This window comes from Electrophorus electricus, chromosome 2, assembly GCF_013358815.1.
Source record: "Electrophorus electricus isolate fEleEle1 chromosome 2, fEleEle1.pri, whole genome shotgun sequence".
NCBI lineage: Eukaryota > Metazoa > Chordata > Actinopteri > Gymnotiformes > Gymnotidae > Electrophorus > Electrophorus electricus.
Window position 1 is genome coordinate 14,671,741 of NC_049536.1, and position 24,516 is coordinate 14,696,256.

The 24,516-nt window shown below is 44.0% G+C and overlaps 2 protein-coding genes across 8 annotated transcripts in view; one reads left to right on the forward strand and one right to left on the reverse strand.

The window, feature by feature from the left end:
- The window catches only part of LOC113590393 (putative homeodomain transcription factor 2), a 34,846-nt gene extending 12,576 nt beyond the window's left edge, over nucleotides 1-22,270 (forward strand). The window contains exons 3-19 of one of the 5 annotated variants that reach the window (XM_027030513.2): nucleotides 7,544-7,600; nucleotides 7,889-7,900; nucleotides 10,211-10,280; nucleotides 10,661-10,819; nucleotides 12,450-12,615; nucleotides 13,720-13,881; nucleotides 14,929-15,112; nucleotides 15,621-15,776; nucleotides 15,864-16,085; nucleotides 16,556-16,684; nucleotides 16,810-17,082; nucleotides 18,916-19,047; nucleotides 19,295-19,381; nucleotides 19,543-19,698; nucleotides 19,890-19,985; nucleotides 20,100-20,225; nucleotides 20,658-22,270. In XM_027030513.2, coding sequence (XP_026886314.1) covers nucleotides 7,544-7,600; nucleotides 7,889-7,900; nucleotides 10,211-10,280; nucleotides 10,661-10,819; nucleotides 12,450-12,615; nucleotides 13,720-13,881; nucleotides 14,929-15,112; nucleotides 15,621-15,776; nucleotides 15,864-16,085; nucleotides 16,556-16,684; nucleotides 16,810-17,082; nucleotides 18,916-19,047; nucleotides 19,295-19,381; nucleotides 19,543-19,698; nucleotides 19,890-19,985; nucleotides 20,100-20,225; nucleotides 20,658-20,678 — 2,208 coding nt within the window. In that variant the 3' untranslated portion in view covers nucleotides 20,679-22,270. Of the gene's footprint in view, nucleotides 1-7,543; nucleotides 7,601-7,888; nucleotides 7,901-10,210; nucleotides 10,281-10,660; nucleotides 10,820-12,449; nucleotides 12,616-13,719; nucleotides 13,882-14,928; nucleotides 15,113-15,611; nucleotides 15,777-15,863; nucleotides 16,086-16,555; nucleotides 16,685-16,809; nucleotides 17,083-18,915; nucleotides 19,048-19,294; nucleotides 19,382-19,542; nucleotides 19,699-19,889; nucleotides 19,986-20,099; nucleotides 20,226-20,657 lie in introns of all 5 variants that reach the window. The other 4 variants (XM_027030512.2, XM_027030517.2, XM_027030515.2 and 1 more) reach the window with 4 other exon arrangements.
- Nucleotides 20,745-24,516, reverse strand: part of prr5b (proline rich 5b (renal)) — a 34,389-nt gene continuing 30,617 nt past the window's right edge. For all 3 annotated transcript variants that reach the window (XM_035523726.1, XM_035523724.1, XM_035523725.1), the window contains exon 9: nucleotides 20,745-24,503. In XM_035523726.1, the coding sequence (XP_035379619.1) occupies nucleotides 23,944-24,503 (560 nt within the window). In that variant the 3' untranslated portion in view covers nucleotides 20,745-23,943. The remainder of the gene's footprint in view (nucleotides 24,504-24,516) is intronic.

Here is a 24,516-nt window from a genome sequence, read left to right on the forward strand (position 1 = left end):
GACACCACACAGACTAATATGCCACCATCTTAAATTATTTTTGTTCAGTCAGAACACACACACACACACACACACACACACACACACACACACACACACACACACCCTCCAGATGCTGTAGTGTCTCTTTAGATGCTCCAGTGTCTCTCAGCCCAGTCCTCAGGACCCAGTGTATTCTACCCAGCACACCTCAACCAAGCCATTAAAACCAGTGAAAATCTGCTTCTGAGAGGTGGGCTGGCGCTAAAACATGGATCGTTTGAGAGGGTTCCTGACTGGGGTCGGCAGCACTGCATTAATCCCATATGCAACTCAGGGTCTCAGCAAAGGATTCCCAGGAGCCATTCAGGCTAGCCTCGCTACTCTTGAACACTCCGGTCTGTTTTTAAATTGAATTTCCGTGTCTGAGTGTTCTCTGGGTTATTCTTAGCTTCAGACATCTTGTAAGCTAACTAACGAGTCATGACGTGTTGTGCAGATTTTACTTCTGATGCTGCTATTCAGATGTCAACAAGTCAAGAATGTTTTTACTAAGACACCTGGTTATTTTAGGGAGTTCCTGGTGTGGAGAGCAGCTCGCTAAGCATGCACGCACGCGTGCACACACACACACACACACACACACACACACACACACACACACACACACAGTGAGTTAATGAGTACGAAGGGTGGAGGTGACGGAGGCGTTGTTCTTCATTGTCTTAGTGCTGTATTTATTTAGGATACATTGTGCAATTTAGCAGGTATCATTAAGATGTGGTCTCTGTCTCGGCTTGGAGAGCCCTAATAGTTCTACACTCTGATTGTATTTTTAGAACCATTCAGCAGCACATTGGAAGTCTATGCTGGGCCACTTCCAGTGCTGAGTAAACACACGTGTGTGCACACAGAGATGCAATGAAACATCACAGTTCACTTTTTCTTCTCTCTCTCTCTCACACTTCTTTTTTTGGCTATAGAGGTGGTAGTATTCAGTTGTAGTCTAGTAAGTGGGTCAAAGTAGTATAGTGGAAGGCAGCCTTACTGAGGGTTGCTGCATCTTAGTTTAGGGTGAACATCTTAGTTTAGGATGAGCCAAAAACCAAGCTCAGTATATCCACACTGGAGAATGGCTAATTACCCTTTAATGACTACACAGAGAGTGTTGGTCATTGTCCCACGTAATAAAGTGTAATATAGAGGAGCTCTAAAAGGCAGAGGTTTATACTTTTGGCTCTTTTCTTCCTTCTAATCATGGAACTGTGTTAAAATTGGACAGCTGCACAAGTTAAACTGGCAGTGAACTGTAATAGCTGGGAGCTGTGCTTTTATTTAAACTGGGTCTGTGGTACTGAAGCAATCTGTACCCAACTGTGCGCAGTGACTGACTACTGATGGGTGTCATTTAAAGAGCTAAAATGAATCTCGAAGGTTAAGTATAGAGGAAATTTAGTATGTCCATATTTTGCCAGTACTGACTGTTAATTAGGGCTGCATGACAGATCGTTTTGTTTTTTTTAATTATTATCGTTATCGCAATGTGGATTTTGCAAACAACATATTGTAGAAAACAACGATCACACACCAAAATTTGTGAACAGTAGCTCCATTCAAATTGCATTTCCCCACACACAACCCAAGGGGACTTTTTAATCTTCATACTTTGCACACGTACAGTTATGAGCAAAATAATAGCAGTGTTTAAAACAACTGAGAAAAAGCTCAATCCTCATAATAGCATTTATTTCCATATACACAAAGGCACTGGGAGCACTGCACATTCAATTCCAAATGAAAACATGAACGAAATATCAATTTTTAAACTGAAAATGAAGAAAAAAGAATAATGGGCTGTTCAAAAAAAATAGCAGCGTCTTCATTTTCATTTACAAACTCAAATATTTACAGTATAGTTGTTTACAGATTTAGCTTTTCTGTTGATCACTGAACTAATATTTAGTTGCATGACCTTTATTTCTGATAACTGCTTTACATCCGTGTGGCATGGGGTCAACTAACATCTGACACCTGCAAATAGATATTCTAGCCCAAGATGACTGGACTACATTCCACAGTTCAATGCAGAAGCATTCTTGGGTTTTGCATCAAAAACACCATTTTTGATGTCACTCCACAAATTCTCAATCGGATTTAGGTCTGGCCACTTCATAACATCAATCTTGTTGGTCTGGAACCAGGATGTTGCCCGCTTGCTGGTGTGTTTGGGGTCATTGTCCTGCTGAAACACCCATTTCAAGGGCATTTCTTCAACATTAAGGCAACATGACCTCTTCCAGTATTTTTGATATATTAAAACCTATCCATGGTGCCTGGTATGCGATAAATGGCTCCAACTCAAGTATGAGAAACATCCCCAAACGATTATGCTTGCACCGCCATGTTTTACAGTCTTGGCAGTGTACTATGGCTTGAATTCGTTGTTTATGGGTTGTCTCACAAACTGTCTGTGGCCTTTAGACCCAATAAGAACAAGCTTGCTCTCATCTGTCCATATAATGTTGCGCTACTTCTCTTTAGGCCAGTCAATGTGTTCTTTGGCAAACTGTAACCTTTTCAGCATGTCTTTTATTTTTTTTTTTTTCTTCCAGCAATGGTACTTTATGGGCGTTTCTTGCAAATAGTTTGGCTTCATGTAGGTGTCTTCTGATTGTTGCAGTACTCACAGGTAACTGAAGATCTTTGATTTCCTTGGAGCTGACCATTCTGCTTTTGTTTGCCATTTGAAAGCATTTGAGATCATTTTAGCTGAGCAGCCAATTATTTTCTGCACTTATTTATACAATGTTTGGACCCATTTCACTCACTGAGCAAGGGCTAAAACCAGCAGGTACAACATTTGCTGCCCTCCTTCTTTAAACAAAGGCCATAATTGGCACCTGTTTCTTCATAGAATGAATGACCTCACTAATTGAACTCCACACTGCTATTAATTTGAACATGCCCCTTTCATTAAATGAGTCAATTACACCCAATTAGCACCGTGCATGTCATGACTGTTGATTCTGTTGGTTGCCCATTGCTCAGCTACACCTAGTCATGAATTTTTCCCCATGTTGTATTATCTTTTCTGCCAAAATCAGTAATTAAATACATTAGTGATGTTGGACTGCTATTATTTTGCACATAACTGTATGGCCATATTAAAGCAGACGGGTCCAGCCTTGGGCTGATAAACGATCTTCAAACATTCGATCATTTAAATCAGTGACAAAGTATTAAGCAACTTATTGTTCTGTTGCTTACTGTCACATACCACTGCACTGTCACGTTTTGTAGCGGACTCGCCAGTATTAGCTGTGTACCAGCGGTCTTAATTAAGCTCAGTTAAAAGGCAAAGACTGCTAGCCTACGTGCCAAAGAAATGACTCTCCTGTAAAATGTTTGTCCAGAAATGGTGTCACCGCCTCAGTTTGTCGATGTTTTGGAACAAACATGAAAAACTTGATAAACTAAAAATTAATTCCACACAAATACTCCAGTCGCGCGTTGAATGTTAACCGCTGTCATCAGCACCAAAAATGCTCTTCGCTCTTTGGTTGAAAGCCCGAAAAAATAAATGGATACTTTTTATAGCAGCATATTCGTGTCAGAACAAGTATGTTTTGAAAAAAAAATCCTTTAAATCAGTAACTATGTACTGGGGAACTACACGTGAATCAATTTTCTTTCCTTTTAACAGAACATTAGTTTTTCCCTTCAGAAGTAAGACTTTTCCCTGTTTTTCTCCCACTGAGATGCAGTAGTTCGCTTGTGTTGCTACTGCAAGACGAGCCTCGTAACGCTCACATGGGGTACTTAACTAAATGTGCATCACGACAGGTAATATCATTTATAATTTGTCTGTAGACAATTCGTCGTTTGTCTAAATTTACTCTCCAAAAAATCTGAAGGCACGATCTACCCAACACCATGATGCATTTCCATGTGTACAACTCAAATCTTTTACTCAAATCTTTGAAAACGTGACGCCACATCGGGTAGAAATAACTGGCGTAATCTCACATAATCACACACAATACCATATACCACTTGGCTAAAAATATGTTTACAGTGGTTAGAAAAATTGACTTTTGTACTGATTAAAGAAGGGGATTAAATGGTAACCTAACAGTACACCGTGTCCTGAAACAGCTCTAACATAACATAAACACAGGCCTATTTTAGTAACCTTCCGCCAAAAGAAATGGCCAAATGTATAGAAAAACTAAATCTGTTAGGACTCCTTCGGTGTCCGTTTCCGTCCTAAAATCAGTGTGGAAAATGATCGCACCAAATGGCCAGACAAACCTGATCATTACCTGACCAAATCCCCAGGTTAGTCCATAGACGCTAAGATAGTCCATAGATGCCCTATAGACGGCTAACGTTTAGCTAACTAAGACTAGAGCCTGCTATTGAGCTGTAGGTCACTGTTATCAATATCTTCTTTGTTCTGTATCCGTCTAAATCAAATACATATGAACGTGGCAGTGTTAGCCACAGTGGCTGGTATCTGGCCATTTGTCAAACCCTGACTGCAATGTTATTGTCCACATGCTATTTCCACTAATGGGTAAGGATGAGCCAGTCATAAGCCATTTAGTCATTGCAAACATTAAGGCAAGCAAGCTCACCTACAACAAGCTAAAGAAGCTAGCATCTAGATAGACAGACTGACTAACCCAGCTAAACTAAGGTATCTCTGGAATTGGATACCAATTTTTTTTAAAACAAATGTTCAGACAGAGAACGAACTTGGTAACGTTTCAACCTACCTGACAAAACGCACACAGGCGTGAATATCAGGATACGAGTCCTGGCGGCTGGGTAACATTCGCACTCATGTCTCTTGATGGCTTTCAGCCAACTATGATGGGTTTTTGGCTTCGTTTTACAGCTTGGAATCGTGTAAAACATTGAATCTGATTTGTCGTGCAACACACCATGCAACAGCTCTTTGGCATATTTTGAAATATTCCTTTCCAGGTTCAGAATTTGCTGCTGTTCAGATATGCAGTTCTCCATTTTAATCATAATGTATCACATTTCAGCATTGGGATATCCAATAACATTATCGCAGCCACTTTTTTTTTTTTTTTTCTTTTTTTCCTATACCATGCAGCCATACTATTAATGACATTTTATGAGGTTTAACTATGAATTTAAATAAAAATGGATATAATAAATCTCGTTCTGCTGTTTTGCTCTCAAAAATAACCGTCACCTCCTCTGTGCATAAAGTGCATAAGTGCGTAATGAGTGTTTTCAGGGCCTGCCGTGAACAACCACAAGAGTGCTGCATCTGCTCAGCTGGAGCATAGTGTGGCAACAATGGCAGGGAGGGAACGTCAAGGGTAGGTGGGGTCAGAAAGGGCCCGAGCGGAAGCGCATCCTCTTACACGTTTTCTTACGCCCGTCCTATTTGTTGGAAACAAATGTTTGTGTAAAAAGCAAAAGTACAGCTAATTGATCACATATTGACCCCACCCATATGATCGGACGAAATGAGTATTTTTGGAACACTACTGCTCCTGCTCCCATCTTATGCCATCCATTTCAAGGATGGTCCCAGTGCTCAGCAGAAACGGGTTATTAAATGAGAGGTTACCAAATCCTTCGACTGATGACTGTATGTGTTTTTTGGGCTGGGGGGTGGCACTCAGGTCTTTCTGTGACTTACCTCATGTCCTTTAGACTTCTGCTGCAGATGACCTCTGTGTAATCACTCTATTTACAAATAGTTCAGACCAAGGCGACTTAGTACCTGTTATGTGCTCTTTATTCCTGTCTGTTCTTCCTCCTTGTGTGTGCATGTGTGTGCGCGCTCTGCGTTGGTGCTGCATGTTTGATGAAGGTTAGGAGGGAGCTCATGAATGATGCAGACTTTTCCATTGCTGTTTATGGGTGTGCAGACGACACCCCAGAACAACACTGATCAGCACAAGCTAACTGCCCCAACCCGTGCCACCTGCTGAGCTGGCCCGATTCTGTCACTATGCTCACCCTGGGGCTGTCTTCTGCGAGCACAGCGAGGCCCCCCCAAACGAACGGCATTGGCAGCGGGAAACCCAAGCTGGAGCCCATCCGCTCCAACCTGTTTAACTTTTCAGTAGCACACTGATCTGTCTCCTCAAACTCTTCACCCCGGGAAGCAATATTCAGTCTCCCGAAAACTTGAAGGGAGGAGGGGCGGGGCAGGAAGCCGGTGTCGCATGAAAACGTTCTTTCATGAATTTCTAAGTGGGTAATGACCCTTTAGAGAGGGAAGGTGATGAGCTCCAGTGAGGAAGGAAGCTCCTTTAAGGGAGGAGCCTGCATCCTCGGAAGATTAGAACATAGCCGCTCGTCCCTTCAACACTGAGCATCTCTCCAGCACACAGAACACGCTGAGTGAGAGAACTGCTCAGTCCTGGTTTAATCTTACAGTCAAGAGCCCACAGTGGGGCCCACGGTGGGGCCCACGGTGTGGCCTACAGTTGAAGCGGCCAAGCCTGTGGTACCTTGAGCAGTGAATGTGCGTGGACTTCTCAGGACTTCTGGTTTTTCCTAATATGGGACATTCAGACCAAGGCTCAACTATTTCATGTTATTTGTGATTCTATAAAGTGCGCGTGCGTGCGTACGTGCACTCCCAAGGGCAAATGGAGAGGATCAGAAGAGAGGGTTTGAGGGGAGGAACATGGCATATGTCTCTCATTCGCTGTCAGCATGGTCGTGCATCTTTAATTATTCCGGTACTTCTCACTGACTCGCCCTACTGTGTGCGCTGTTTCCGTTCTGCAGAGCCCAAAAGAGCCGCATACAGCCACTCAGATAAGCCACATGCAGTGAGGCACCAAAGCCAGGCCATGGTCCTGTATGTGCACTACATTTCCTATGAGTCTATGGGAGCTGATCCAGGCTCTGCTTCTATTGATTGACGAGCAGAAGCTGTAGTTTTACTCCATTTAATTCTGGTTACTTGTGAAGCCAGGTGCATTTAGGATGCAAGCTGCTTTTCCAGCATGCACACACACTTGCACACTTTCAACAGGAAGTCTGTAAGTCTACAGGAATGGGTGAGACTGGTGGAAGAAGCTGTGTGTGATTTTTAAAAATGTTTTTTAAGCAGGTTGCTCCTTTTGAGTAAGTACATTCAGAATTGTTGAGCTCCACTTGTACACTGGAAGATGTCGGACTCCACCACACCCTGTGCCTACACACAAACACATACTCCCACATGCTCTGAGCCTACACACATTCCTGCACACCCTGTGCCTACACACACGTGCACACACATTTAAGATGCTCCCAGGATGGCAGTGGGCTCTGGTTTCCCCCTCGGCTTTCAGGGTGGCGTGAAGAGTTATTTTAGAAGTAGTGTGTCGTCTCTTAATTCTGGCAATGCATATATCTGTCCCCGTGTGACCCAAAGTAAAATGTCTTTGGTGTTGTATTGCTATGCTGATGTTTTCCACTCTGGAGTCTGCTGTTGTATTGCTTTAGATGATGAAGCAAGTGTAGATCTCATGACAGAGAGATTCCCATACCTGCTCGTCATGTCTCCCTTCTGTCCTCTCAGATCGGTGCGTACGACCAGCAGATTTGGGAGAAGTCTGTGGAGCAAAGAGAAATTAAGGTAAAGTATTCCATTCATCCCCCCGTTCCTCCTCCTCATCATTCCTCTTTTCCCTTTTTTTTCAGCCTGTCGACCAGTTTTATTCCTTACTCTTTGTTGTCTGCACACTGAGGTTTTCTGCTTGTGCGTATGTGAGTGTTTGCGTGCGCGTGTGCGTGTGTGTGTGTGTGTGTGTGCGTGTGCGTGTGTGTCAGTGTTCAGCTCTACACCGACTGTGTGCCACCAGCACCCTTTGTTTTCAGTTAAACCATTTTCCCTGCTGTGCGCCGCTCTGACTCCTCTGAGCAGTTCATTAGGGTGGTGAGTACTGCAGGGGCATGGCCTGGGCTCATCCTGACTCCTCCCCCTCAGCCACCCACCCCCGTGCTATCACACCCCCGCTGCCTGTACACTGGCCGTCCCTTCAGCACTCCAAACTGTTTAACGCACACTGGGTGATTTCAGTGCAGATGGGGTTGAGCATGTGTTGGCTGGTGCACAAGTGTGTGTGTGTGTGTGTGTGTGTGTGTGTGTGTGTGTGTGTGTGTGTGTGTGTGTGTGTGAATAGTGGGTTACAAACACAGATATCAAAATTGGGCCAGAGGAGAGATGAAATCTAGTGATGGCCTGCATATTTCTGATAACCTGTACTCATGATGGCTGTTTCTTATAAATGAATCCAAAATATACCATGGACACTGATTTCATAACAAAATAGTGCATCACACGATATAAGGTTTTAGTGTAATTTTTGTATCATTTGTAGTTTCTTCATATAATATTTAGTTAACAGGCACCTTCTCTCAAAATGTGTAACAGGCCACATATCTTCAGTCAAGTGGTTCTCAGGGCTTCTTAAAAAAAAGTCAGTGTTGAGGTAACCATCCAGTCATGCTCCATGAGAAACCATTAAACCACAACAAAACTGGTCGTTCATATTGAAAACTTTAATTGCACTTAAAAGCATTTGATTGGTTGAGCTGTACCTACTTCCCACCTCCTGCCCCTCCCACCTTAAGGTGTGCTTTGGGCAAGCTTAGACCTGGGACCTTCTATAGCCCGGTCAGGAAAACGGAGTGCCCAGTGATCTGCTACATTCTGTGCCGGGAAGTCTTTTTGGAAGCGCTTGTTAAAGTCGGGCATGCCTATCTGGGGCAACTCTTGCCACAGCCGCTTCCACCACCCACAGATCACACAGTGACCTCCTGCCCTTCTTCTGGCTGTGTGCCTATTAACTGGCACAGTTCAAAGAGGGACATTCTCCAGATGGAGTGGTAGGGGGCAAGAGTCCTTGGCCTTGATGGAAAAAAAGAAATAATTTTTTAAAAAGTTCCCCATTGGTCTCTCTCGCTCGGTGTCTCTCTCCATGCTACACTAGTGTTCGACCCCTCTCCCTGCCCTGAATTGCATGGTCCTCCATGCCCTAGAGACAAATTCATAGCACCATCTCCACGCACACAAGCAGTATTTGATTCTCGGATTTAGCAAGAGTGTGTGATATGCTACCGGCTGCCTGGTTTGGCACGTGTGTGGCTGTGTGCTGTTCTCTCTATTTGGCATGCCTGAATCCACTACCAGCAAATAATTGGCAAGTCCTAACATGAATTGAGGGTTGTATGATCCCAGAAGCTCTAACTTCTGTAAACAGCGATGTGCAACTGACATATGACACCTACACTGAATGTATAACAGGACTCAGAAATATTAGTGGAAATGTTCTGTTTTACTCTAGGGACTGAGAATGTCCTGGGAAAAAAAAACAGCCAGAGAGATGATTACCAACTAGTAACTGGGCCCTCTAGTGGTCGAACATGATAGGTTAATTGTTCTGTTTGTGCAAGTAATTTGTGACTCATCATGCACTCATCTTTTGATCTCTTAAGGTGTTTATTCACATGAGGAAGCATTTTTAGCCTTTTCGAACATAGCATACATTTCTTTTCCTTAAATAATTTTAGTTGCTCATCCTGTCCTGTTGGTGTATGCATGTGGTTGTGTGTGGCTGTGTGTATGTGTGGGTGTGTGTGTACATTGCATAAGTCCAAACAGCGACGTCCTTCCATAGGCCCTTCTAAGGACCCCCATGTACAACCTCCACCCCACCCCTTGGGGGATATGTGCCAAAGAAGTGCTGTTTATTAACTGATGATTGGAGGGTTCATCAGATCCTCAGCGTCAGCACATATGTTAACAGAACAAGCATTAGTGTGACCATTCTGAAACTGGCTGGGAGTAAATGTTATTGCTGTGGTGATGAAGTGATGGTTTGTGCAGATGACAGTTAAACAGGATGTCTGGGTTAGAAATGCCAACGTGTGGAGAAGTTGACTTTGTTAAAGAGGTGTGAGAGGTTCTCTGTGTTCTTAAAGCTGTCCAGAATCGGCAGGTATGAGGGCCACGTATAAAAACTTGTGGATTATGGACGATAAAAGGCTGCACAGAGTCTTGTTACAAATTCTGTTAAGGTTTTTGTGTTTGCGTGTGTTTCTCTCTGTGCATGCGTGTGACGACCGCACAAGCACAGATTTACCCTCATGACCCACTTTATTACTGTGTGTGTGTGTGTGTGTGTGTGTGTGTGTGTGTGTGTGTTTGTGTTTGCATGTCTAATCCTGCATTGCTTGTCTGCAGGGCTTGAGGAACAAACCAAAAAAGACAGGCCATGTGAAGCCAGACCTGATTGATGTGGATCTAGTGAGAGGTACGGAGGACGTGTCGCACTGAGCATTGCTCTTCCTGGGGCTCCATTAGACCAGTGCAGATCACACACCGCATCTTGGTGCAGGCTAGAGTTGGCCTAGTTCTCTCTATCTGCACAAATGTACAACCTTTCTGACATGGACAGCATAATGCCTGTGTCCCTAACCCTTAGAAAGCAAAAGAAAAAACCTAAAACATCTGAACCCTCTTGAACTATGGATCGATACAACCACATACATCTTTACCTGTTAGTTTCTTTCTGTCCTATTCGCTCTTTCTGAGCATACTGCAAACTGTATGTCTGCTAAGAGTACGACCAGGTCTTAATAAACTATCGAGATGGAAAGCTTTAGATGCCTGTCCCGCCCTTGTGCTCCCGAGGGTCTGCATTTGCAAAGGCCAAGCCGGAGAGCCCATGGACATCCCTGACGCGCAAGGGCATCGTTAGGGTGGTCCTCTTCCCTTTCTTCTTCAGATGGTGGATCCAGGTGTCCTCCAAAGCCATCTTTCTGCTGCTGCTTTCACTCTACTTGCTCCAAGGTCAGTCTACTCAGCGTTCGTAAAACCGCACATTAAAACTCTTAAGTAATACCCTTGTTTTGTAAGCATGTAATAAGAGCTCATTTTGATTAAAGCTGTTTTTGTTTTTGTTTGTTTGTTTTTTCCTGAGATACAGTAATTGAATATGTAAGTTAGTATTTATAACTGCTTTATTAACGTGTTAGCAGAAAACACTTTTTGCAGTCACGTCTCAATGTCATGCAGGCCGTTCTACCTATTTGGAAGTCTAATTGTTGAACATTTTTTTAATGTGAAAATTCCTAGTCTGGTAGTCTGTACCTGTCAAACAGCCTGCGGAAAATGTCCCCACCTATCTACAGTCCACACCTAGGTGGTGACATTTCAGTGTAGGTCTGTAGCAGCTTTTTTCTTTACTGCTTTTAAAACTTCTTTGTCATTGGGTGTAACCACCTCAGTCATTATATCATTATGTCACAATTTCCTGACAACCTTTCTGTTTATTTAGATGTGTAGATCATTTCTGTGTTGAGTGGATGGGGCAAACAGTTGGTTTAACAAGCTTGTAAGTAATGCTGCGTGTTGGTCAGTGATGCACAGTTTGTTACTTGGTGATTTAGTCAGCAATGTGATTTAGTCAGCAATGTCCATTTGAGCTAGTTAGTGATGCCCATTTTGAGTTATTCGGCAATGAGTTAGTCGCCCGTTTAAATTAGTCTACAGTGTTCATTTGAGTTAGCCGCTGTTTTTGTTTTCCGCACCCTCCTGACTGACGTAAGCCTGTTATTTCCAGGTGCTGAGAAGGTCACAGGTGTATGTGGGAGGCTGAGGAGTGGTGATTCCTGTAGATGGGAAGGCGGGAGCGGTTGGGCTGAGAGCACGGGGGTCTGCTAAGAGGGTGGAAGTTGCTCTGTACTGGTCCGCTTGGCTGCTTCGTAGAGTTTTCTTGTCAGCATTGCCCTTCCTTTTTGGTAAACACAGGGAGAACATGACAAACTCTTTTTCCATGCAAGCTCATGCTCGCACAAAGCAGTCGCTGACGAAATCCTGTCACTCACTACTTCCTCAGCAGACCGCCTGTGACGCAGAAAGTAGCTGCCAGTCCAGCTCAAGCTTATGCGCTTACGTTGGCGGCCTGAACCACATTTGTGACTCAGCTCGGTTATGCTGTGTTCCGCAAGCAACATCCACCCCGTCACACCCCACTGCACCTTGTGTCTGTAAAATGCTGTTTGTGGTGTAAGTGTGACTGATGTAGCTCTAGTAACGTCAAGGTGTTGGGTGCGGTACTTTTATTCAGGGAGCACGCGTTGCGTTATACCGATTTATATTTAGGGCAGTGGCAGCTCAGTGGTTAAGGTACTTGACTAATAATCAGACGGTTGCTAGTTTAAGTCCCACCACAGCCAGGTTACCACTGTTGGGGCCCTTGCTCAAAGCCCTTAACCCTCAGTTGCTCAAGTTGTGTTCAGTCAGAATTGGGAGTCGCTTTGGATAAATATCAGCTAATGACAAATGTAAATGTAAACATTTGCGCTGCTCTGGATAAAAGTGTTTGCAAAATGCCATAACTGGATTGTGTGTATGAGGGCGCGGACTGGGAAGAGGAGGGGTAGTCCCTCACTCTGCCCCTCGCTGTCTTGTGTTGCAGTGGCAGCAGCGGCAGTGTTCTTCAGCACCTCCCAGCCTCACGACATCCCTGCCACCGAGGTGTTTGGTGCCATCTGGCTGATGTTGCTGCTGGGGACGGTGCACTGCCAGATCGTGTCCACGCGCACGCCCAAACCCACGCCCAACACCACCGGCAAGAGGCGAAGGTCTGGAGAAAGGTGGAGGGGAGGGGAGGGGAGGGGAGGCTGGTGCTTCTTGTGCCTCCATGTTTTCTGTAGTTCCGTAGTGTTTCTGGGAGGAATTTGCTGGCTAACCCTCGTTCCCGTCACCGGAGGAGCTGCAACCGTCACAACATGGCTGTTTCCGTGTGTCATGTGACGAGGGTTACCCACTCATTTCCTGTGTGGGGGTGAGAGGTGAAATGGTTTTTGCTGTACCAAGCAGCAGGTCAACCTGGCCTCTCTCGCTGAGCACAATTTTCTGACGTCAGTGAGAAAATTGGCCCTTGCTGTTGGAGAACTGCACTGTGGGTTGGGGGAGGAGGGACAAACAGGATGTGACAGCAGGCCTGTCAGCCTGTTTGAAAGGAATAGGTTAATTTGTTGTGTTCTTCTTGCCTATAGGTCGACCAGTTGATCAGTGTCTTGTAAGTTCCGCTCATTCATTCAGCCGTGAGAAACTCATTCTGGTGTAATACAAATCTGATCAGAAATCGGTGGTGCTTTTCCAAAAAGTACAATCAGAATTGTTTTTATATACTACCTTAGAATTCAACTATGCTACCTGCACCAAATCCAGCACAGCAATAATACCCAGAAACATGGGTGAGGGGAAAAGCCTGTGGCTTATACATTTTACTGGTTACATATCCTGCTATGTATCCTTCTACATATCCTAAAAGGCTTTCAAGTCTGACATGGTGAGACCGAGAGAATACTATCCAGTCTAACAGAAACCAGTGGATGGGTTAGTGGCAGGCTAGAAAGGTGTTATCTAGAAATGCATTATATTCATGTCAGATTTGAACTTAGAATACCTTCAGATCATTGCAGCACTGGAAGGTCTTGAACTGGCTAGTTCCTAAACCCTGTACTGCTGTTTCACCGTAATTTATTATTGTGTGACAAGAAAAGCGTGCTAACAAAACCTCCATAATCTTCTATACTACTGTATGATCAGCCCTTTTACCTATTTTCAAACTCTCCTTTGGGGCAAATCTAGTGGACAGGCTCTTTAATTTTATTTCTGAAGTGATTCTGTTCGGACTTTTCTTTCTAAGCGCTCTACACTTTTAATCTTTCTCGCTAAAGGAAGTTAAGGAAGGCAGCTCACTTGGAGGTGCATAGGGAAGGCGATGGCTCTAGCACTACCGATAACACACAGGAGGGGGCACCACACTCCTCCGGCTCCGTCGCCACTCACAGCCTTGGCGCTTTCTTCAGAGATTTCTGGCATAGTGTCTTTCACTCGGGGTGTGTATTTTTCCCTCTTAGATCACATGTCACGTCTCCATGGCTGCAACATCCCTTTCCTATCATCCTCCGCCCTAAAAGTGTCTCAAATATTTCGACTCGTTTTAGGGCAAGTAAAGTCATAGAGTTGACTTTGAATATACAAACCTGAGTGGCGGAGAGTTCTCTTCCGTCTTCAGTTTTTCTCATTACTGATTTTGGTAAGGGGAGAGGGGGATTTTGCAGCTATTTCTTCCTAGATGTCTTTTGTATCGGCTGGGTCATTCCCTGTCCAAATAACGGGACTTGATGCTTCCCAGATCTTGGAGCTACTACAGCCAAAAATACAAAATGATTCCAAAAGCTTTCTTGACTGGAAATAGGTTTTTTCCCCTCGCTTTTTATTGTTATTTTTGTCTTGAACCTATTATGGTTTTATTTATATATTTATATACACAGACACACACACACACACACACACACACACACACACACACACACACTTTTGGCCAAGTCCATTAGTAAGTGGTAAAACTGCCCTCATCTGGATGGATTTGGTATTGCATCTTAAGTTCATACCCATCACCAACCACAAAGCATGTCCAAGATCTTTGAAACCTCCTGACTTTAGGTGTTTCAACATGGAATGACCCAACTGCTCCAATGTCATGAGTTAGTACAGATGAATATCAAAGTACATTTATGCATTGTTATATCACACGTTAGTGCCACAACTGTCTATGGAATTGTCAGAGTACTAGAACGACACACCATCCTTCTAGTGCTGCATTCTGTAGCTTCCTGTGAGTTTGGGCTTTTCCTCTCAGTGTGATTGGCTGCTTACTATGAGGTTGGGCTTTTCCTCTCAGTGTGATTGGCTACTTCCTGTGAGGTTGTGCTTTTCCTCTCTGTGTAATTGGCTGCTTTGAAGGGTATCTTGGTCTTGCTAACTGGGAACAAGGCCCCCCACACTGCAGCCTGCTTCACTAATCCTCTTTCTCAGGTCAAACATGTAATCATACCAATATATAATTTTACATATAGTTTTTTTTTTTATCCTGCACACAGGTCCAAGAAGTCCAAGCTGTCCATCGACAAGTCTACAGAGACGGATAACGGCTACGTGTCGCTAGATGGCCGTGTGACCAGCAAGAGCAGCGAAGAGGGGCTGCAGCTTCACGAGACGCACTGTGACCTGCTCCGCATGGACGAGCCCGGCTGGAGCAGCCCGTTACTGCCCCCCATCAGCAAGGTACGCGTGCGCGCACACACACACACACACACGCACGCATTCATGTGCATACACACACGCATGCAGTTAACCCAAAGATAACCTATGCACACACACAGACAGACAGACAGACAGACAGACAGACACACACACACACACACACACACACAGAGAGACAGACAGACACACACACACACATACCTAAATCCTACATAGGCTCCTGTAGCTTACCTGGTAGGGCAAACTGCTAGCAGAATGAGTTCAATTTCCAGGGAGAAAAGACACTGTCATACGGAATATCAGTATCTGCCAAATACTCGAAATGTACATGCATATAACAATAACACCCTGATACAGTACTCACATATACACTAAGATACAGGTACATAAGCCCGTTTAACTACTGGCTGACTTCTACCTTTTATTAACTGACAAATTTGACCTTTCCACCATGGTGGATAAATGCAGAGACCATGCGGAGCAGCCCCAGGCGATTGGCTGTAGTGTTGCAACTTTTCAGTGTATGCAGGAGGTGCGCAGTGTGGAAAACATGTCAGATGAGGCATCAAGTGAAGAAGACCCAGAGAACTACAGCGCCCTCCGCAGGGGGGTGGAGCGCATGAGCAGCGAGTGTGCCCTGCGGAACAGAAAGGCCCACCACTACAAGAAGCACTACACAGCTGAGGTACGCACGCACACACACACACGCACACGCCCGCGCGCACGCACTGCCTTATCCTCTCTCTCTGTCTCCCCTCTGTCCCCTCTCCAGGAGACACCCAAGTCAGGCACGAGCTGCAGCTCTCGCTGCTCCAGCCTTCGCACACAGGACTCGGAGAGCACACGGCACGAGTCCGAGACCGAGGACGTGCTGTGGGAAGACTTCCTACATTGCGCCGAGTGCCGCTCTTCCTGCACCAGCGAGACCGAGGGCGAAGGCTCTGCTGTCTGCCCCGCCTCCAAGAAGGAGTACAGAGACGACCCCTTCCTCCAGGTGGGGCCGGGCACCTCTAGCAGGGGGCCTGTGCTACTATTGTGTAAGGGGTAACTGTCTTGGTTTAGCATTGCCTCCCTACTACCCATCATGTCAGTGTTCATTAAGGCATGACCGGCCAACCGGATTTTAAATCGGCACCCTGAAGAGATCAAAGACTGCATCAAATTAAAGATTCTCCATGTTTATGCATTTCTGGTGTTACAGTTCCACAACTTTTAGCAAATAGGTGAAAGCTACTCGCTGTCCTTTATATATGTTCTTGTGGAGCTTGGTCTGAGATATGGTTTCAGTGGACTTTGTTTTCTCTGTGGGTTTGTCTCAACACTGACCTAGCTAGCAAAAAAATTACAATTTTATGCTCTCTTAATAAATAAAAATAGGTAGCATTTGTGCTGGAAGGTGTTATGTTGCTATAAAATGTTAGACGGCTCACTTCATATGAGATCTTCTCTTACCTTGTCCTTTAGGGTCACGCCCCGTGGCTTCACAGTTCGAACCCGGGACTGGAGCGCGTGAGCGCCATAGTTTGGGAGGGCAACGAGTGTAAGAAGGCGGACATGTCGGTGCTGGAGATCAGTGGTATGATCATGAACAGGGTGAGATGGCTTTTGAAAATGCAGTTACAGGACACCTGACACTACCCAGTTTTCAACTACTTGAAACCATATGTTCTGTGGGTGTTGTATTGACGATTTACTGTCTCCTTCTCTGTGGTCTTCAGGTAAATCTGTATACCCCTGGAATTGGCTACCAGATCTTCGGAAACATGGTGGCAGTGACCCTGGGCCTCATGCCCTTCGTCTACAGACTTTTCCAGTACAAAGACCTGGAGCAGCTGGCTTCCCTCACAGCCATTGAGTTGGTCTCCATCGCCTTTGGCTCCTCCTCTGACGTCATGGTGATCGCCATGGTGACCGTGAGCTTTGTGGTGCGCGTGTGCCTCATCTGGCTCTTCTTCTTCCTGCTCAGCGTGGCTGAGAGGACGTACAAGCAGGTGCGTAAGGCATTGGGCAGCACTATGTAGCATTACTAAGCATGGCAAAGCATTATGTAACTTCACCCATCTACCCTTCTCATTGATGGGGCTTAAGGAATTTTAGAAATGTGTTTAAGATTTATGCAGCTGCATGTAAATGTAGCTGCTACAGATAAAAACTGAATCATTATTGCTGACCTACAGAGGAACCTGAGGCTGAGCTATGTTTAAAGGCTCTGTATTTGTGACGTTTGTCTTTGCTCTGTGTTTTGGATGGTTTTACACTATAGGGAAGTGCAAATGTGAGAAATGAGAAAATGTGGGATCTGTAACTAGTAAGGGTTCCCCCAGTTCAGCAATTACAAAAACCCTCCTTATTTTTACAAGCCATTCACAATCAGAGTTTTTTTTCCCCCTACATTACAGATTGTATGTATTTGCATACCCTACTGTGACAGGCCAGTGGTTGCAATCAGCATAAAGTGCAAGCAAGGTGAACTTGGCCAGCTTTGTAGCAACCCAACACCAGCTAGCAGACAACGCTTATTATTTTTCCTGAGCAGAATCAGGATGTGGTTGAGGGGATATTCAATAAAGGAGGAATAAGGGGTGAAAGCTTGGCTAAAACAACCACGGTCTGTGTAAGGTAGTAAGATATAGATGTATATGAGTATTCTTACTGTTTTGACTCACCCTCAGTAATCATCTGCTCACAGTTTCTGCATGGAGGTTATAGCAGCACAACCTTTTGATTACTTCTTCCATCACTGCAAACAATAGATTTAGCGAGGGCTTCCTTACATCTCAGTGTGCATCTGCGGTATCCCAGGTTTGGAACAGCAACAGGTTGCAAAACTGATTTCATAGAAACCATTTGCTTGTGTTGAAATGGCTCTTCACTTCTTCTCTGAGCATGCTGTTGGCCATCTGATCTTGTGGTCATGGATTGCTGACTACTACTACTAGGTCGGTGTGATACGACAGTCGGTTCTCTCCACACGATCTTATGCTGCCATGCTATCCTGTGACATCGATCTGGATTATATTACTAATTGTGCAAATTTGCCACTTAGGTCTTGAACTCCCACACTTTAAAATCTGAAAAATGCATGAGACTTTACGATACGAGTATGCTAATACCTCTGTGTATGAGCCACCAGCACTGTCAATAGGACACTTAAACCAAGCTGGTGATGTACTTGGCCTATGCTGTACTCTTCTCAACCCTATCCAAACTGCACAACCTCCTTAATGACACATTTCTGTCAGCAATCCCTCACCCTGACTTGCCCGCCACCTCTTTCCAGGTTGACATTTCCCACGAGGTTTCTCAGTAAAAGCAATACGTATGCAGGGGCAAATATCGAACATGGTAACTATTTGAGATGAATATCCCATTGCATGAACTAACAAAGTAATCACTCAACTTTTACTGCCTCATGATTGCACATCATTCATAATGCATAATAGCAGGTTTGTCTCAAATAGTTACTATACTATGAATATTAAGTTGGGTTATTAAAAAAACTACTGTTACTATATAAACTTTATCTTGCAGCCCTTGCACTTTAATATTTTACTCCTCAACTCATAAATATTAACCTATGAATGTTTGAATATTTAATATGTTTATAAATATTAATGACTAATAGAAGGTCTCTGTGAAAATAGGCTGTGAATTGCAGAAGCAGAAAGAGGTACCTTATTGCAGTGTATTAAAAATACACGAGTATGCCTTTTAGAATTAAAAAAAAAATCACTTGAAATGTTTTGTGGACACACTGGAGTAAAACTAAAAGTGCTAAAATGTGGAGTCTGTAACTCACCCTAGTGTCTTCTCTCTTTCTGCAGAGACTACTCTTTGCAAAGCTCTTTGGTCACCTAACCTCGGCCCGAAGAGCTAGGAAGTCAGAGGTGCCTCACTTCCGTCTGAAGAAAGTGCAGAACATTAAGATGTGGCTTTCTCTACGCTCCTACCTGAAGGTAGTGAAGGAGTAACAAACAAACAAACAAACAAACAATAATGTCAAATAAGCATATGCTTCAGATTGATTTTGTCCTAAATCTAGTTTCTAGTCTTTGAAATGAGTGGCATGTTGTAATGTTACAGAGGCACCCTCAGCCTAAGATAATTAAATGTAACATCAAACAAAAACGAACAAGATTGCCTCATCAGTAGTCATTTACCTGCTGATTGTGTAATCAGTTTTTGTGCGCACACGTTACACAGAGACGCGGTCCCCAGCGCTCAGTGGACGTCATCGTCTCATCTGCTTTCCTTCTCACTATCTCGGTGGTCTTCATCTGCTGTGCTCAGGTCAGTAGAGGAGACACCACGACCTCCACATCAGAGCACACGCAAGCAGCTCGGCCCCCCTCACTCATCTTTATTAAGTCCGTGTGATGGTTACTGGTTTCGTGAGAAGTGCTTGGTAAAGGCCTTAGGTGCTGGTGGTGAGCGATGCTTGTGTCCTGCAGCTGCTGCACGTGACCGAGACCTTCCTGGAGTTCCACTATAACTGGGAGCTGGTGATCTGGTGCTCGTCTCTCTCCCTCTTCCTCCTGCGCTTCGTCACGCTGGGCTCCGAGACCAGCAAGAAGTACAGCAACACCTCCATTCTGCTGACTGAGCAGGTACCGAAGAGCACACATGCGCGCGCGCCCACACACACACACACACACACACACACACACACACACACACACACACACACACACACACAAGCATTCCCATGTACTCATGTATATGTTCATATAAATACACCACAAACATATAAATCAGTATATTTTAAATGTTTTCCCTCATAACATTTTATCATTGCTAGATTAATCTGTATTTGAAAATGGAGAAGAAACCAAACAAGAAAGAAGAGCTCACATTGGTCAACAATGTTCTCAAGCTGGCCACCAAATTGCTGAAGGTAGAGACGCATCCATTCTTTCTGGAACTTTTCAGCCTTCTCGCAGTCAAGCTGTCAGTAAACTCAGAATAATTGTCTGTCTGTCTGTCTGTCTGTCTACCCCCCCGTCATCAGGAATTAGACACTCCATTCAGATTATATGGCCTTACTATGAACCCGCTCCTGTACAACATCACGCAGGTGGTCATCCTGTCTGCAGTGTCTGGGGTCATTAGTGACCTGCTGGGCTTCAATGTGAAGGTGGGTGAAAGCATTCCCAATCTCCTAAATCACTTCTGGCTAATGATGGGATTATGCAATTCTAGGCAGATCATTGTTCTACCTGTCATCATTCTTTTATTTTCAGGAATGGTTGAAGGTGAATTTCCAACATTTTCTAATTTTCTGCACGTTTCACTGTGGTTTTGTTTTCGTATTTATTTACTTATTGAAATGCTTCTAATGTTAGAAGTTGTACAAACATTACATATTGTAGCTCCTTTAAAAAAAAAGGCTCATCATTTTAAAACACATTGGGACACGCAGGTTTTACCTTATTTCTGAGGAAAAAAAAACACCTTGGGGGTAATTTTGCTTTTTCATACATAGCTTTTGTTTATTTCTTTTTTTTGTACAGGCGAATCACTGAGAATCTTCAATACTTATTTATACTAAATCCTTTTCTGTCTGCAGCTATGGAAGATCAAGTCATGACAGTGACCTGCTCCAGCCCCCTTAGAGTGGACAGTGCAGTCTGTGGCCACAAGAGAGCACCGTTCCCCTTCAAGAGGGGCCACCTGACAATGACCCTTTGGCCCTTTTTCCTCTGGCTTACATTTCAGTTGTGCAATTCAGATATTTATTTTATTCTCTTATTGTTTTTGTGGTTCTCATGTATGTGTAGCTGTTTTAATTGTTTTAAAGTGTTATTTTATCTCTTGGAATTGCATTGTTACAGGAATGGAGTTTCAATAGGACAGGCAGGGGATATGTATGTGGAACCATGTCCTGACATTTGGCAGTACTGTATGCATATACTTGTATGCAGGTGTACAGAGGAACATGTGTTTTTGAAGCGCTTGTCAGGCTGCGATTATGTTCAGTGGCTGCATGAGCAAAGGCAGCCTCTTCTGACCTCCGCGCAGAAGAGCTGAGACTGGCAATAAGATGTTTTCTGCCCTGTTGGGTCCTGCCTAGCTTCCTTTATAAGTCACTCATAGCAACCGTGCACCAAAGTCATTAAGATACAGTGAACACATCATATAATAAGCAGGGTGTTTAGACGCACTGAACGTCCGGGAGAATATGATGAAAACCACGGCTTTAGCAGAGCTGGGACACCCAGGGTGCACCTGTCTGAGCTTGAGTTCATTTGGCTGTTCACCTCGGGTGAGGTGTGAAGTTTTCATGCCATTCTTCCATTTGGGTACTCCAGGCTACGTCATTCACTTCCATTTTTTTTGGAGCATTGTTGGTTTACCTGATGGCTTTTGGGTTCACTCAGCATCAAGTTTATTTTAGTAAATAGTTTGACTCTGTTTCCAGCAATATGTGTTTTGTGAGGCTTGGGGAGAGTGAGCAAAGACCTCGAAAAATCATTAGAGGATCTTGTGCTCACCCTCCCCCCACCCCCCAGGAAAATAATAATAATAATAATAATAATAATAAATGACCTGTTTATAGAACAGATGTGGTCACTAGAAGCATTGAGACACTGTCACATTAATGTGACATCACAGTTCAAGATTCTGAATGTCAGCTGTTTATACTATTGACACTTGCTCCCTGCTCCGTTTATTTGAGCTACAGTGTATGGAGGAGTGTATTTAGGTGTGTGTGTGTGTGTGTGTTAGTGTGTACATTTGTGTGTTTGTGTGCGCATGCGCGTTCTCTTGAAGACACAGCGTGTTCGCCGTCTGTTAGAAATGCCTCAAAACATGCACTTTAAAATGAAGAAATTGTTACTCAGTGTCAGCTTGGTCAGAAGAGCCTCTGAAGGCATTTTTTTTCTGGTTTTGTACTTCTGCATGGGACAGTCAATAAAGATGACCAAAGTGCTTCCCCCCCCCCCGTCTGCTGGAGACGAATGTATTGGCTCCTGCTTTAAACGCTAGTTTCAGAGACTTCATTTACGAGCGCAGCAGAGTCAGATGTACCCTTTTTTTCTGCATTGTGCTGTTCCTGTACTTTCTGTTTGGTTTCATTATTAAACAGTCACTAATAGGTTATGGATCTTCAGTGTAAATATGTGGTGTTTTTATGATGAACACAATGTCTAAGGAATAGATAAAGAGCTTTGAAGAAAACGATATCTGTGTTTGCTTTCCAAATGAGCCTTTTATGTTTTCTTTTTTCCAATTTGTAACTGAAGTGAAGTTTGGGGGGGGGGTTGTTTTGTTTGTTTGGTTTTTTTCAATGAAAACCGTTAAAAAGAAGAGAATCTGTTGGGCTGGTAGTTCTTCTTCCTGAAAGTATTACAGTGTAGATTAAGTGCACAGAGCTGGCAGCACTGATGGATCTCACTCCTGCTGTTCAGACCCTTAAACTTACAGGAGCAAGAAGTCATGTTTACCACAATTCGTTTTCATAAATGTTTGATCTTGTGAGCTGCACTTTATGTAAAAAGAATAATTACTTTGTAGTTCTCAAATTACTGGATCTAGTTTATGCTCCATACAGTGATGAATACCAGTACACTAGGTGATAAACACCAGTATAATGGCTGTTTTGTAATTTGAAGAATCACTGGGAAAATGTCTTATTGCTTTATTAAACACACTGGAAGATTACACATTAAACCATTTTTGCTGATTAACTCCTAGCTAACCACTTCAGTGTCTTAGAGATGTCCACTCTACAGCTAGGTTTCCACAATTTTAGTGGAAATGATTACCTAGATGTCCTATCAAATGACAAATCTGTTAAAACTTGTTTTGGCTAAGAACTGAAACGTCCTCCAGTCCAAGATCAAATAGTTACGGTTTTATGCCTAAACACTCCATGGCTTTAATTATGTGGTGGAATGTGAGTTCACATTGCTCATATTGAATACTTATTAAAAACCCAGTAACTGTGGCTCTCTAGTAAAGATGGGGTTGAGGATTAGCATTGCCAATGCTCATCCTGGCTCTCTTGGTCTTCACAAAACTGCATGTAGGATTACTGGTGAGCTGGCTGAACCAGCAGACTCTACGCCACAAGGACTGGGTGGAGCAGTCTCCATGCTGAGGCAGGAGGTACATGGGGTTCACCCTGAGGTCTTAAGAGTAAACACTATCGACTACCCCTGATAAAATGCCATGTGTGTCCTTCTTTTTTGTACTACTTTTTGTATTTCACCTTGCCATCCAGCATCTTCTATTCCCACAGCAATCTTTTAGCCATGCCTGTGAACATTATTCATAATTCAGCTCAGAGAAGAAATTTTTTTTTTTGATTTAATTTCCAAATCATCATTAATCATACGTTTATACAAAATAACAAATAAATAGTTACAAATAAGTAACAATTAAAATATATTAAGTTATTATTCTAAAGGGAACCATGATTGTCAGTTTAGAAACTAACAGAACACAAACACTGCTAAAATCATAACAAAAATCATGTTTAAACTTAAGCAATCCTTTTTTGAAAATGCTTATCATTTGAGAATAAATGTGAATGATTCCTCAGATATTTTCTAAAGATAATCTTTGTGTAGCTGTACTACCTGCAAAATATCTAAAAAAAAAGAAAAAGTCAGTCAGAATTTGTTTCATTTGGTTAGCTAAGCAGAGAGTGATTCACTTGAAACATTCAATACAGAAAATCAGGAATGTGAACTGTAGAATCCCTTTTACTATGTAAAATGTAGAAATGTAAATGTAGAAATCCCTTTTACTAAACGCATTAGCACGTCACATTTCTTTAGAAATGTTTCTGAGATAAAATGTTCCTATTAAAAAAGGAACTGGTGGGTAATGCCGTCTGGTTTTGTGGACTATGCCACACTTTGCCTGCCACTCTCATGGCTGAAAGTAGAGGAGTCCGAGCAGTGCCGGGTAAAGTCTATGAAAATTCCCTCCACATCCGAGTCCATTGGATCCACGACTGTGTCTGGGCTGGAGGAGCTGGTGGGATGCAAGGCCGCCTCCAGGACCAGGTCGGAGCCTGACTCGTGGGAGCTGCCCAGTTGAAAGGTCCCCGGGGAGTGCTCGGGGTAAATGCAGGGCGACGGGAGTGGAGAGACTCCCTCGAGCTGCCTCTCGTGAACCGACAGGGCCGAGTCCTGTTCGACGGAGCCATCGGGACGGCCGGCTGAGAGTGGGGAGGCGAGGTCAACCTCAGGGCTGGATGGCACGCTAGAGAAGGCAGCCTCCTCCACGCAGGAGGTCATCTCGCAGGCGGAGTGCCGGCGGATTCCCGCGCTGCCTGCGGAGGCTGTCTCTGTGTCGTACTCGACCACGGGTGTGAGCATGGGGATATTGTAGCTCTTAGAGCGCACAACAGGGTTCTTAGCGGGGGAGTCACTGGACTTGGGCCAGTACCACATCCGCTTATCTGAGAGGAAAGA